Source organism: Quercus suber, unplaced genomic scaffold, assembly GCF_002906115.3.
Source record: "Quercus suber isolate HL8 unplaced genomic scaffold, Cork oak 2.0 scaffold_141, whole genome shotgun sequence".
In the NCBI taxonomy this organism is placed as follows: Eukaryota; Viridiplantae; Streptophyta; class Magnoliopsida; order Fagales; family Fagaceae; genus Quercus; species Quercus suber.
In genome coordinates, this window is record NW_027069602.1 from 630,851 (window position 1) to 646,156 (window position 15,306).

General features: G+C 34.1%; 2 protein-coding genes across 2 annotated transcripts; one reads left to right on the forward strand and one right to left on the reverse strand.

The window, feature by feature from the left end:
* The first annotated feature begins 6,644 nt into the window (after nucleotides 1-6,644).
* LOC112015919 (uncharacterized) lies at nucleotides 6,645-7,835 on the forward strand. The gene has a single exon (XM_024048388.2). The coding sequence runs from the start codon at nucleotides 6,900-6,902 to the stop codon at nucleotides 7,551-7,553; it is 654 nt and encodes a 217-aa protein (XP_023904156.1). The 5' UTR covers nucleotides 6,645-6,899; the 3' UTR covers nucleotides 7,554-7,835.
* Nucleotides 7,836-13,670: 5,835 nt separating this feature from the next.
* Nucleotides 13,671-14,971, reverse strand: LOC112016044 (protein SRC2 homolog). The gene has a single exon (XM_024048537.2). The coding sequence runs from the start codon at nucleotides 14,840-14,842 to the stop codon at nucleotides 14,054-14,056; it is 789 nt and encodes a 262-aa protein (XP_023904305.1). The 5' UTR covers nucleotides 14,843-14,971; the 3' UTR covers nucleotides 13,671-14,053.
* Nucleotides 14,972-15,306: the final 335 nt, after the last annotated feature.

Below are 15,306 nucleotides of genomic sequence, written 5' to 3' on the forward strand. Positions count from 1 at the left end.
TTTGGAAAGAATAAGCTCGTGTTTTTGGTGCACTATGGCCTGTAAAGATCTGTAACAAAAGTTGATAAAGCCCATGGATAGTGCCTTCTAATTCTTCCATCCTAGGCTGATTCTAGCTAGCTAATTTTCTTTTATAACATGAATTAGATTACACAAATCTACGAAAAGCAAATTATTCTGACTATTAAAATCTATCTATAAAGTCAAAACACATTTTTCTTCTTGATTTGGTTTAGTTAGTTTTAATCCAAGCAAAACCACGTGTGAAAGGTTGTCATAACATAGCAAAAGCACATGGAAGGCATGTGTGAGTGTGACACACACAATGACCAAAATAATAACGTTGGAAATCTTACATAGTTTTCTTTTTTGATAAAGAGAGGACTTTCATTAAAGAAGACAAACATCCATCTTCCATGCTTTACAAACTGAAAGAGAGAGGGATTAACTGATTCTCAAAAAAGTTAAGGAACCTTACTTAATTACACTCAATAAACTAGTAATCAGTATGGTAACAATAATCAATCAGTAATTTGTTCTTTAAAAAAAAAACAAAAAACAAAAACAAAAACAAAAACAAAACAAAACAAAACAAGACAAAATTGTAGCATTGTCTCGTGGCTCCTTTAAGTTTTAGGTCCTGAATCCTGATATTAATCAATGGGATACTTAAAAATAGGCCGGACCAGGACCTATTTATGTATTTTAAATTAAGTTTGGGCTATTTCTCAAAAATGTAATAATTATAATAAGTTAGTACTGGGCTTTGATCAGCACTACATTTAATTTTGTATCGTGGGCCAGTATAAGCTCAACTTGGCCCGACCCATATACACCCACATTACCACCCCAAAAAAAAAAATCCAATAGACAGAAATTTTAAACCTCAATACATCAAAGTGTCAATCAGTTTCTAAATGACATAATAAATTAATATTCTAAAATCTCAAAGAATTCACACACACATAGATATAGAGAGAGAGAGAATTACACCAAATATAATTTTTCAAGAGTTAAAATATTCACATAAAGCTTATTTTAAAATAATAATTTATTTTCTCTATTTTCGCTAATCACTTTTCAAATGAACATTCACATTTAATTCTCAATTCTATACTCTATTATGTTAAAATATTTATTTATTTTTGTTATTATTACTTCCTCAAATCATCTCCTTCTCTCCTACACCATTTGCGCCATCATTAATTTCTCCCAAATCATCTCCTTCTCTTTCAAATCATCTATGCCACCACCACAATTTTTGTTGTAGAAAGCACTTCCCCATTTCATCCACACTACTCTTATTTTATGTCCAAAAAAAAAAAAAAACAGTCAAGTAACTTATAAACAAAGTTTGAACTTATTCGTAAAAAAAAAACTAAAATTAAATATGTAATCTAATTTGGTAATGAGCTCGAATTCAACCCTATTAAAATAATTAATAAATGAATCATCTGAATTTTTGATACTTAGCTCAACTGGACACTTTTACCGTTCTATTTGTCACACTTCCATAATTGACAAATTTCCTATCGCATAACAAAGAAGATTCTCATGACTAAATTGGGAAGACTTTAATCGTTGAACGCGAAACTTTCTCTATTAATCATCATCTTTCTATACCTATTCACTGATTTGGACGCCACTCTTGAAAATTGGCAATATGGCATCGGATGTATAGATTGGGCCTAAGTCAGTAAATTGTGTCAAATGTGGCTGAAAGAGAAGCCCATTTAGCTGTGAGTTTTGGACTTAATTCCTCTCCTTGAACTAGGGTCCACAAGATGGCTAATCCCATTGTGACATGAGGCTAAACCTAAGAAAAGGCCCCGGCCACAGGTGCTTTCTATATTTCCTTTTTCTTTTCTTTTCTTTTTTTCTTTTTTTCCTTTCTTTTTTAGTTTTTTTGTGGTGGCTATGTTATGATGTTTGATGACTATTTTCCTCATTTTATCACCTTTTTTTTTTTCTATAATTTAATAGTTACAATGATTACATTTGAAACTTAATGTCTGAAAAACAAGAAAAATACTCAGCTAATTGAACGAGGCTTTTAGCCTCCTTTTATCACTTTAAAAAAAATTATAAAATAAAAATTATAAAATTATAAAATCTTTTATTTCAGTTTTATCACTTTAAGGCAAAGTAAGTGGCAGAGCTAGGATTTCAGTTTAGGTTATATAAAATAGCCTAAAGAAAAATAAATCAATCAATATTAATAATAAATAAATAAACAACTGTAATTGTTACATCATTTTATTGTGTCTCTAATAGTACTTATTATTATGTTATATTGTGTATAATATTAATATGGGGCCCATTGATTGAGTTGTTGTGGCTGGTTTGAAAGTTAAAAAAAAAAAAAAAAAAAAAAAAAAAAGAGGATCGGGGAGAAAATATAAAAGAGTAGCAGGAATGGTGTGATGTGGTGAAATCATGTGTGACAATGGCTTTCAAGAAGTGAGAACTAGTGTCTTTTTCTTAGGTGCTAGGCTTATTGATTCAGTAATATAGGCTGGGTTATTGTGGGAATGCTCCTTTGTTTTTTTCTTTTCTCATGTCAGGAAGGGCAAGACCTTAAAAGAGATAAAGCTGTTGTTCATTTAAAAGACATTCCCCCCCCCCCCCCCCCCCACGAGGGCTCCGCCCCTGAGCAAGGCTCATCTCAAAAAAAAAAAGGGGGGGGGGGGGGGGGGGGAGGGGGGGGGGAGGCTCATAACATTACCTCTCTCTATTATATGTTTAAAATATTTGGTGTATAATCAATTTGTTTTGATACTATTAAGTGTTAACATTTATTTCTAAACGGTCTATCCTGTTACATGCAAACATATACTCAAAATAAAGAAATTAACGTGGCAACGAAAATATCTTTTTCATACTTTCAAAAAATTTAAATAATAATAATTATAATAAAACGTTGGTCATTATATGGAGAAGCTCAAATAAAATATAAAATATAAATGAACTTCAAAGTTTTTTGTTTTTTTGAGAGATTTTTAACCTAGCGTCTGCTCCTGATGATAGCTCTTTATCATCAGACCAAGACACCAATCAGTTTTTTTTGTAGGCGGGGATTAAACCCCAGATCTCTTATACAACTATTAAAAACTTTAACATTTGAGCTAACTGGAACCCACAATGAACTTCAAAGTTTAAATAGAGGTTTGGTCAAGGATTTGAGTGGGCTTTTGTTCCCTTTCTAATTTATCACATTGTTAACTAGTTTGATTGGCCTAAAACACGGAAGTAAACACGGTTAAACAAACAAAAGTCAGTCCCTTTGAAGTGACGGAAAAGGAACGAAGAGTGTTAAAAAGTGGGAACCCAGTGGGGAAAAAAAAAAAAAGGAAAGAACCTGCCAGCTTCTTCGTCTTCGCCATCGTTATCTTGTCAATTTCGTAGTGGTTGCCATCAGAACCAAAAATGAAAAAGAAACTTTAGCTTTTCCCGTACTTTATGCGTTGAAAAGTTGAAATTAATGGGGGAACTTCGACCGTACTTTCTGCCTCTCTAATTTTTTTTTAATAATTTTTTTTTATAGTGCCTTTATAATTTTTCTATTTTTTAAATAAAAAATAAGGTCGCTTATGTGAACTCATTGACTTCACGTCATATAACATGCAATGAATAATACCACATTTAATATTATCATATGCAAAATACATTCGTTAAAGTGATATAGCTCGAACAACTCTACTCTTGCCAAGCATCATATAAAGCGACAAGAGGACTCCTAGCCTCCTAGCACCAAGCAATACCTTGCATGATTGAGCCTCTATCTATAATTTAATTACCACACAGATCACTGGTGTTTCGCATGAAATTTCTAGGTATATATAGAGAAATTTGATGCACTTAAAGCTCTATATCATGTGAAGTATATATATATATATATATTATATGGTTAGATTTGGATAAAATATATATGCAATACAAGATCAACTTGGCCGTAGCCAAACGTACTGTCGTCCATCTTTCTTTCGCTTTACCTGTTGGCTGCTATTATTGTTTGATTTATTGTGTATTTTGGTCCGTGGTGTGGAGTGTGCACTTGTCAAATGATTAATTGTATTAAAATTGTAATTCAAACACTGCCCAATGGGCCTACTGTCATCCCAATAAAATGATGACTTTTATATAATGTTTTGTGTATTTCCTTGTTTTCTTATTTTCTGTATTTATGTGATTTTTTATTTTCGAAGTGGTTTATAAGTAAAGAAGGACGACATTTAGAATTCTCCTTAAAAATATACCGATTTAAAAGAGATTTTTTTTTAATTAAAAAAGAGAGCCCAAATTTAAAAGAGGTTTTAGTGGAAAATTATTGAAAATGAGCTAATTATCTTTGTAACCTTGACATATTTTTAGCACGAACCATGAAATATGTATGAGTTTCTTATCAAATTGTTGCTGGGTGCACGAGTGCATTAGGTCCAACTCACATGAAATTAATGCCCACTACAAGCTTGTTGCTTTTAATAATATTAGAGAAAATATCATCTTACACTTGTTTAAATATATATATTTTTAAAAATAATTACAATATGCTAATAATCTCTGTTTACATCTACATTTAAAACATAAAAGTGAGTGCGAAAATATATATGTAAAAAGGTGGATTTAAAGTTTTATTAATTAATATGACCATTCAAAAAAATAAAAATAAAAATAAAAAATAAAAAATAAAAAGAGATGTTGGTGCTGCTAATATAAAATCAAGGCCACTGTGTAGTGTGTGCAATTAAAAGAAGAGAAGGCAGCCGTATAAAGAAAGTGCAAGCCGCACTCGTAGTGCGGGTGCAAAAAGGAAAATGAGAGAAAAATAATGTGTGAAAAAAACTGAGATATTTTTTTAGATGGAAAGATACATTAATTTGAGATATTTTTTTAGATGGAAAGATACATTAATTTGAAAGTTTTTTCACATATAAGTGTTGTATTTAAAGTGAGCGAAGATCTCAAGTGAGTTCATATTAATTTCTAAAGAGAATTCATTATTATATTTGTGGAGTTTACAAGCTTGAGAAAAAATTGTAATTGATTATTATATTTGCGAAATTCATTATTATATTTGTATTCGAAGTTTGTTTTGTGATTTTTCTTTTAAAGATAAAAAGTTTTCCATACAAATAATTATACTATTGTGTATGATCGATATTTTGATTTGATAATTTTGGTGATAATATATTTTAAAGATTGATTAAAATTCTTAATTGGTTTCCTTAATTCATATAAGACTAGGTTGTGGCCCAACAGCAAATAGTATGATGATTTTTATTTTTAAGCTGATCCTGTTGAATTACACCCAAAAAAAAAAAAAAAAAAAACCTAACGTGAGTTATTAATTTCCTCTCACAATCCATTTATTTATTAGATTAGAGATATATTGTTATTTTATTAACTCTTAATTATTGGACAATCAAGCTTAAATTAGTATTCATCTACGCGGTGACCACCAACTTCTCTGTGTTCCAGCTTTCAGTTGAAGAGGTCAACCATGAACCATAAAGACCTAGACAGCCATTGTTCTGTCTCTTGTCCTTCTAAACCTCGTTTAACTTCTCCATCATACCACGTTAAGACAAGACATTAAACATTGGAATTGACTTGAATCTCTCATTTCCCCTCTTTAAAGCTACTAAACTTATCAAATTCCCTACTGGTATCTTAGACTTTCAAGGTTTAAATTTCTTTTCTTTAAGGTAACTATCTCAAAATTAATAAATAATTTTTTTAGAAAAACCCTACTCAACTTATAAAAGCCGACCAATGCATTACGCTCGCGGTTTATAAACGCTATTATAGCTCGATTTTATTTCAATTTAAAAAAAAAAAAAAATTTGGGAGCATCTATAAGACTATATCTTTGATACTCTTTCAAAAAATGGGAGAGCCTCATTAATGCAGAAAATTGAAAGATGTAATGTAACAATATGAGTACGTGAAGAATGCCTCTGTCTATTCACATTGATTATACCAAAAATGTCATTAATACAGGCAGGCTTAGTTGCTAATTTAATATAAAATTGAAATGAATTTCCCATTACTTAAAAAGATACACATACGCTCCCATTGTGTGCTTTTGCCAGATAATATATGTGAACCGTTGAAAAAGCAAACACATTAATTTGATATTCCTCCCTCCGACCAACACTAGTCCACTTTATTTAGAATTTTCAAACACTGTGTTAGCTGTATTGAACTTCAGCAACTCAACTAATATGTTTAAGGTTATAGGCTTATAGCATATATTATAAGATGTGTGTTCTTTTTCTGTTTTTACATTTTACAGACTTTATTAGTTGAATTAACTAAAACTCATATAGTCAAGCATGTTTAATTGGTTAGTATATTATGTTGTTTCTAATGAAAATATCCTGAATTCAAATCTTTACTTTCTGTCGTAAATATCAAATTATTAAGATTAAAAAAATCCTAGGACCCACATGTGCGCTTCAATTTTTTGATAACAAATGTTTTCTTCCTGTATTGCCTTCTTTTATTTCTCTCAAATAAATCAAAAGGGAAATAGGGAAATTAGGAGGAGCGCTCGTTGGGTCCATATGATTATAACAGCAATGTTTTTCTTTAAAAAATTATTAATCCTTTATTATAATCATTAGAGCTTTATCATCTCCCAGCTATAAAATCCAACCAAATTCACCTTCAATGAATCATAGGGTTTTCTTTTCTTCTGCGAGGTCTACCAAACCTCGCAGGAACAAGAAAAGAAAACCCGCCCAATCCCCTTCTCATCATCAAAACCTTTTTATATTCCATTCTTCTTTGTTGTTCTTGTTTTTATCATTGCCTTTACTCTAAAGAGCGAATTGAACAAGCTCGCTCCTAGTCATATAATATAAACCAAGTAGTGTTCGTTTTTCAAGTGTTGTGTCATGGAAGTGCATTCTCCAGTGATAGCCAAGAGGCTATGGAACGTGTTGAGGGTAACATTCTTCATGATAAGGAAGGGATTGATATCAAAGAGGAAGTTGATCATGGACATGAACTTGATGATGAAGAGAGGAAAGCTCTTGAGGAAATCATTAAGCAACCTCATGTCTCATCACCACCACTCCAAGAACATGGCACGTGCTGGCTATGGCATACAGGAATACGAATTCTCTTGCAGCAACAGCCCTAATCCTGTTTTTTTCCACGTGCCGAAGCGTAAACACCATTACTTCCCTTGCATCAATGCCCCTGAAGTTCTTGAAGAAGTAGAAGAACCACTACCTCAACCGCAACAAGAACCTAAGGCTGTTGTTTTGGTCCCCAAGACCCCGGAGTACACTTTCAACTTCCGGTTTGATCATGCATCTGATTTTGCTTCCGGCGAGAAGCGTAGCCCTTTACTGTCTCCATTTTCTGTAAGGGTATCTAATTATTCATCAGAGGATGAGAATGAGGGTGAAAGTGAACAAGTTGATCATGAAGCTGAGGAATTCATCAGAAGGTTCTATGAGCAGCTAAGGGTTCAAAGCCATAGGCAATTGCTGCAGTACCAGGATTTGCAATATGAGCAAATGCTTGCTAGAGGAACTCACTAATTAAGTGTATTATGTATCATCATGCATCCTCATAGATCCATTTTGGATCTACCATTCTCATATTTCACATACATATTGTAAATTTTTTGTGAACTTTTTTCTTTCCCATCCATTTGTTTGCATATATATTAGTATTTCTTCTAGTTATTGGGGATCTTAATTAATGGATATGGGATCATGATGATAGTGTAATGTATGGATTTGTAACGTTGGAATGTCCTCCACTTTAGTTTACTTTAATGGTGAGCTATCACAGTAGGTATTTGGAATGTGTTTGATGAATGATGGTGGACATTTTGAAATATTATGTTTTTTTTTTTTGTTTGGTAGTGCTTTTGCCTTTTAGGCCCACCGATGCTCATGTGCTTTTACCAACCCAACCACTTTTACATGCTGCGAAAATCATTTGTTATCTGTGTAATAGCCAATGACCATAAGAGGAGCTCTGTGGTGCTTTGCCTTTTCTACTAGTTGTTGTCCTGTTAAGAATTATTTCTGTTCATTGTGTAGAAATTTAGGAATGTGAAATTAAAGCTACTTTTCTAATTCATTTTTTCATTTCCATTAGGACCGATATGTTTCAATCAACAAGGTATCCCGACAACATAAATAATGTATTGCACCTTTTAGTCTGGCCTGTTTAAGATTGGACAACTCACCATGAGGATAGGTGGATGCTTTATAACTTAGAGTTCACTTACCTAATGTTTGGATGGAATTACCCCAATACTAAAATACATTTAGTCCATTATCTCTAATTATTTTAGGATCACAACTAATTTTACACTCATATTCACAATATTTCATGCGATAAATTAAGACTGACTATCTACTTCTTTCATATAAATCCACTAAATTTTTTTTTAACCACTCATAATCAGCCATATCAATAATTGTGAAAATTGGTGTAGAATTGATTGTGGTCCTAAATTTTTTCTAATATTTCTCTCCTTCCCATTTTCTTAGATTCCAAACAGACCTTTAGTACAGATAATCCTCAAAGGGAAGTGCAACCAATTCTAAATTTGAACAGTACTGGAGGTTGAGGGATATTCCCATTTGAATAGCACAGGAGGTTCGAGGGATATCCCAATGATTTGAAGTCCCCTCCCTCTATTTGCCTATTGGAGGGTTAAAAAAATAAAGGGTGAATAAAAGTAGGGTTTTCTTAGGCTAATTGAGTATTTGGGCTATAAAATATGCAAAGCTGCTTGGAACTCAATGGTGTAGTAGATACGTGAAGCAAAGTCTCCCCTTTTGCTTTATTTGGAAGGAGGGAATAACTGAATTGTGAAGTAAGAGTAGACCACTTATCACGATGATTATGGTTTAGGTTACTTCTATTCCCTTCATTGTGATATAGTTGAAATTTTTTCAGATTTGAAAACTACTTGCTGGGATGTTTCCTCTCACCAATTTTAAACATTAGAATTGGGAATTTTGGGTAACGAATTTCAAAGGAAGCTGTGTAATATGACAAACAAATGTTGGCAAAAGAACTAACATAATGGGGCTTTCGTTTTCCACACAATAGAACTTTCAATCCACTTTCGCCCTCCCTTCACAATTATTTTGGCCATTGATCAAGTAAGAATGAAGTTGAAAGTGACTTCTGTATCCTACTTATGGATCACAATTTAACCATTAATTTAAAAGAAAATCTCATTACACACTCGTTATTGCACATTACATACATACTAATTTAAAAACAGTGTAAAATTGTGAAATCATAACACTTTTATTTGAAATCATGTTTTTAAAATATGATTTCAAAATGAGTGTGTATGAACTATGAAGTATGCAATAACAAGTGTGTGATAATCATTACTCTAAATTTAAAGCCACCCTTCCTCCCTACAAAGAGGCAAGCAAAGCACTTACATACTTTCCTAAGTAATTGTACCAATTAAATTGATTAAATCCACAATCTGGCATTCCAAATTAGGAAAAGTGAAGGTCACGAATTTGATTTCATTTATCAGGGCCGGCATTTTCAAACTCAACGTTGAATCAAGTATTAGGAGAATATAAGTTCAGTACCGATGTGCCCACATTGAGCTGGACTAAGAACATTAAAGTTGTATAATATAATATCCAGGTGAGCAGCTCTGTTCAACATATGTCTAGCTCCTTTTTTTAGCTTAATTTGTGAATTGCGATGGACAAGTACTAATTTTTATTCTCTTGGTAGGCTTAGAAGGAACAGGAATCCATGGTTGCTGGAATGTCAAATTTCCAACAACCGGGACTGAAGCTAAATGGTATGCTATACCTTATCTCTTTTAGTTTTGTTATTACATGCTTTTCTGTCTTTTTATTATTTTTTTAAAGTATTTCATTAAAAGAAAAATTATACAGAAGCACGGGGATTTATCACTTATCCCAGCCAGATTCATACAAGAAATAAAACAAAATTGGATCTAGCATTAGCCCAACATAAGCATGGCCTACAGCCACAAAGGTACAATGAAATTCCAAGACAGTAGAAGAAACAAAAGAATGCGTTTTCTTTGGGGCTCAGTAGGGGAGGTAAACTACTTAGCCCTCTGATGTTTACAGACTGTCTGCAATTATTTGAAGGATCTATGCAATTTGCTCGGATATTTAAGTCAATCCTTGACTGGTACTGTAATTTTTCAGGGTAATTTGTAAACCTTCAAACATCTTGAGTTTAAATTAGTCCAAACATCAATGACCAAAAAAAAAAAAAAAAAAAAAATTGAGATTGCTGATCCGTTAGCAATCAAGATGACTACAGTCCTTGTTACCTACTTGGGATTAAACATGAACTTAGCAAAAATGGAAAAATATATATTTCAGGACATTTTTGCTAGAAATCTAGGAGAGCTAGGCTGTCATCATCTTGAGCGCGAGTTGACATTGATCAAGTCAGTACTCTAGGTTTCTCCAATCTATACAATGTCATTCTTAAAGCTCCCTTAGAGCATTTGCAGGAAGCTTGATTCTATACTGTGTAAATTTATTGGGAGGGGAGGAAAACTAGGAAGATGCATCTGACTAGCTGGGATAACCTTTGTCTGCCAATATATCAGGGCAGATTGGGATTGAGAAAAACTGAAACTCTTTTTTAACCAAACCATGGGAGCTAAACAGTTTTGGCGCCTACAACACATACCAAATTCATTACTAGCTAGCAGTGACCCTCACTGTTCAATTGTAAGTTTGTAACTTTGTAAGGTTGCAACCAATGCAACATGGGCTGGAGAAGTATTATGGCATGTATATATTTTTTTTGGAAACAGTAATATGGCAAGTAGATGATCTGTATTAACATATTCAACTTGGTTAGTTGGAATGGTTCATCAATCCCTCTCAGGCATGATCATTGGCTGAAAGCCTGAAACTATAACCAAAATTCTATTGGGAGGGCTGCATCACTCAGCTGAGTTAATAAGTTAATTGACCATCAGTCAACTCAATGGAACTATGCTTTAGTATATAAATTATATGAGCCTCAGGTAGAAATAATGAAGCTTCCTCTCTCCAGATTGGAGCTGACGACAGGTTGATCTGTCCTCAAACTATATCAGGGCAATTCAGTTAAAAAAAATACCTATTGGCTTTACCACTCATTGAGCTCTTATAATCAATTCGTGATGAATGAGTATATGCCTATAATTTGGAACTCAAACTGGAAATTAAATATGCCTTTCAAGGTTATTACTTTCTTTTGGAAGCTCCTGCATAATAGCTTCCCAGTGAGAAAGCATGGAAAGAAGACTAGTCACTGATGCAACTTGCCCCTTCTATTCCAGGGCAGAGCAAACACTTGATCATTATTTTATTTCTTGTGATGCTGTGCATGCAGTATGATTTGGCTCCCCATTAAAAATTAAGAATGAATGTTTGGAACCAAAGCCATCAAAGATTGGATGGTTAGCTGGCTTAAGAGAGTGAGAAAGGATAAAAACCAACAGAATCATTTCATTGCTATAGTGGCCAACACTCACTAGACTAATTTGGCTTCATAAAAATAAAGTACTATATCAAGAGGTGCAAGTAAACATTAACACCATTCTGCAACACAGTGCCCAACTTCCTGCTCTATGTAGGGATGCTCAAGTAGCAGGAGGTATCTAGAGCTCTTTATGGTAGACACTCAACAGTTATGCAGTTTATCACTATTGGAATGCCCTCATCATCAATGGAGGGGTGCTGATTTTCAGCAGAGAAAAGAACAGCTCCTTTTCTTACTGCTGTTTTAGCTGGAATGTGCCTCATAAAACTACTACAACACTATTGGCTATTAGAGAAACTTTAATTTTGCTCAGAAATATGAACCAAACTGGTGTAAATATCCTTACCAGTTGCAGAGAGATGTGCCAATTGGGAGGTCAAAAGAGAAAAGGGTGCTGTCCTATGGGATCTTTGATGGCTAACAGAAACTGTGGCTCCAGTTTGGTTCGTAGCTAAGCTGAATGATATGAACCAGAGTAGATTAGCAGCTGAAGCCTCATGCTTGTTCATTCACCTCTTTTGGCATCCAACCAAATCCCTTTTTAACTCATCTTAATTGTTTGATCCCCTATTTTCCTGCTTTTGTACATTTTATACATTGTACTGATGTAGTGAGCTGATATATGTGGACTTTGGCTTTGGTATCAACAAAACAAAAAAGAGAATGCATTGTACCAGCATCAAAGACAGCACATGGGAATTGCCAGGCTCTCTGCAGCCATCTGTTCTTATCATCTTTCTGCACTCTTTTAACATTGTTCTATTTGATCCACACAGAAAATATATATAACTCATGTGCGGGTTTCTGTTCATTAACAGAAGTCCTTGAGTTCCCTTCCTTTCATATATGGTAGAAAACACAAGAAAGCATCACTGTGCATATAATTGAGGGCAAGGACTTCCCCTTATGACCCAGAACCACCTGCAAAACCATAGCTGCTCAGCAGCTGCTACTCCAATAGAGGTTACACTTTTTAGACACGATTCTATATTCCCTCACTATAAGGGTATAAGAACAAGTGATACATAACTTTACCAATCAAATATGTACCATATGCAATGCCCCTTTCACATGCATGTGAGAGGGCATTTATTAGACTTGTAAAATAATATACCACCTCCTTCAACAATCAAGTTGCAAGACATAAATACCCGTTGGTGGAAATTATGCACTGAACTACCAAGTGCCAAACACATGATGGAAGAGACTCTAAGCATGGCCTTTTTGAACCACACAATATAGCACCAGCTCATCCTTTGTTTGTAATGTCTGTGACCTTCCCAGGTTTTTTTAACAGAGTATTTTCCATCGACTGCTTAAATCCAAATAATGTGATGTTTCTTCCCCTCAAAGGGCTTATAATTTAATGGCCTTTATGGTCACATTTCAAATTTCAAAAAAAAAAAAAAAAAAAAAAAAAAAAAAACACTTAAATTAGCCATTCCAACCAGCTGCGGTCATTGGGTACCTATGAAGCCTTCAAAGTAGCCTCCTTAAATCCACTTAACTTTCATGTGATGGAAATATAATCCTTTATAATTATAGAAAATAAATATTTTTCTTTTTCTGGGACATAAGAAGCACTATTTCAATGGGACATTGAGTTAAATTTCCCCTAATTTGCATGACATGGCTGCTCCTTGCCTTTTTTATCCCTTCTTACTAAATTTTATATCGTGTTTTACAGTAAAGTAGCCGCTTCATGCCTAAGAAAACACCATATCATGAACCACATGTAGTTCTCAATGAAGTGGCTGCTTCATGCCTAAGAAAGCACCATATCTTGAACCATTTAAAGTTCTCTCTATGTACTAATCAGCCTTCCTCCGTGGTGTTCAGTCACCATCACTATTGACCGCATCAATAACCTCAAAATGAAATCTAGACTACCAAACTAGCATCTCATTATGTCTTGCTGGTGCATTGAACAATGAAGCTGAATGATGTTTTAAGTGGCTAGAACACTTTTGTTTACCTTCACATACTATGTGGCATTCTGTTTTACAAACTGACTCAGATTTGTTAAATTCTACACAATATCAAGAAATTCACTCCTTTAGCAGAATTAGAACATGTGTGGAGATACTGCAACAAGGTTTATATGCTTTCTAGAAGTACTAATTGAGAAGAAAAGACTATTTCAAGAATTCTCAATGTACTATTTGAAACCCATCTGTGAATGGCAGATCCCAATCTTTTTATGCTGATATATGCCAGTTATCAATTACTAGAACTTCATGAATCTGGATCCGTAAAAAGGCCTTATACACAGAGCTTAATAATTATATACCATATCGATACCATAACCAACAAAAAAAAAAAAAAAAAATCATAGTCAGTGCACAAAGCTCCCATTTTTGCATGGTCTAAGAGATGATTGGTAGGCAGCCTCACTGATTTTGGACCCAAACCATCTATCACCATATGATGCCATAAATGATACACAAAAAATGAGCTAATAGTAGCACAACAACATTTCAAAGGTTAAGACCATTAGCTAAAACCTTTCCTACAAGCCTCCTCACCTGCCATTCCAGAAAGAAGCATGTGGACCATAATAACCATGACCCCCTCCAAATTTGTGCGGGTCAGGATAAAAAGGTGGCCCATGTAGCATTGGAGGTGGCCGCGGCGGCGGCGGAGGTGGTGCATAATAAGCATCTGGTGGCGGATGATAAGCTTGTGGCGCATAAGAGTGATCTTCTTGTGGCGCAAAAATAGGTTCCTCTGAGCTATTAAGCAAATCAAGAGATGGGTAGTGAACTTCTTCTAATGTGGGATAATGAATCTCATTCTCATGTGAATACTGTTGTTGGTGATCATGAATTATTGGAAACCCAGTTATGTTACTTCCGCAACTAGTCCCATTATTCTTTCCCTTTCCATTTACCTTGTAAGAGAAGCTCAATACGCCATTGGGTTTACCTTCATAAGTCCGAACCTGGTAGTTCACGATCCGGACAACACCGTTTGATTCTTCGAGGAGATCCTTGAGGGGCACATGGACTTCACCGATGTCCTTGTCTCCGAACATGACACCTTGGTGGCGCAGATCAAAATGAATAAACACATGATCGCAATCCTCGACCGGAACCTGGTGCAAATCAAAGCGCATCTCGTGGTTCCATTCAGGATCCCCATCGCCTTCGCTGACAGTGGGAGTTCTCTGTTGCTGTTTGGGCTCCAGTTTTTTGTTGGGATCATAGCTGACAAGTGAGACAAGTGCGTAGACTGAAAGTTTCTGGAAGAAATTGAAACCTCTCACATCTTTGCAGGACATCAGTTTGAGTTCCATGGACTCTGATTCCATGATGATCCTTATTGCCCTTTGGTAATGATTTTATTTTATCTCTGGAATTTCTAGTACAGACCGCACAAAATGAACCTATGACTGTGCTAGGAGGAAAGTCATGTGGGAAATAACGTGTATCTGTACATACCATAAAGTTTAAGATTTTTATTTCATTCTAGTTAAAGAATATATGATTTTTTTTTCTCTTTTATTTTTATTTAATTATTGAAAATTGATAGTTATTATTTTATTATAATTATATTTGTACATGGAAACTATTTATTTTATCATTTGAAAAAAATACGGTTGTCTAGGATTTTAATTGAAGGTTTAAATGTAGAATTCAATTTAATTTTAATTAAAATGTATTAAGCTCTTCAAGTATGTATATATATATATATATATAGAGAGAGAGAGAGTATATAATAAAAGTTGAGCTTAGAAACCATGGTTATGTCAAGTGACTTCACAAAATTACAACA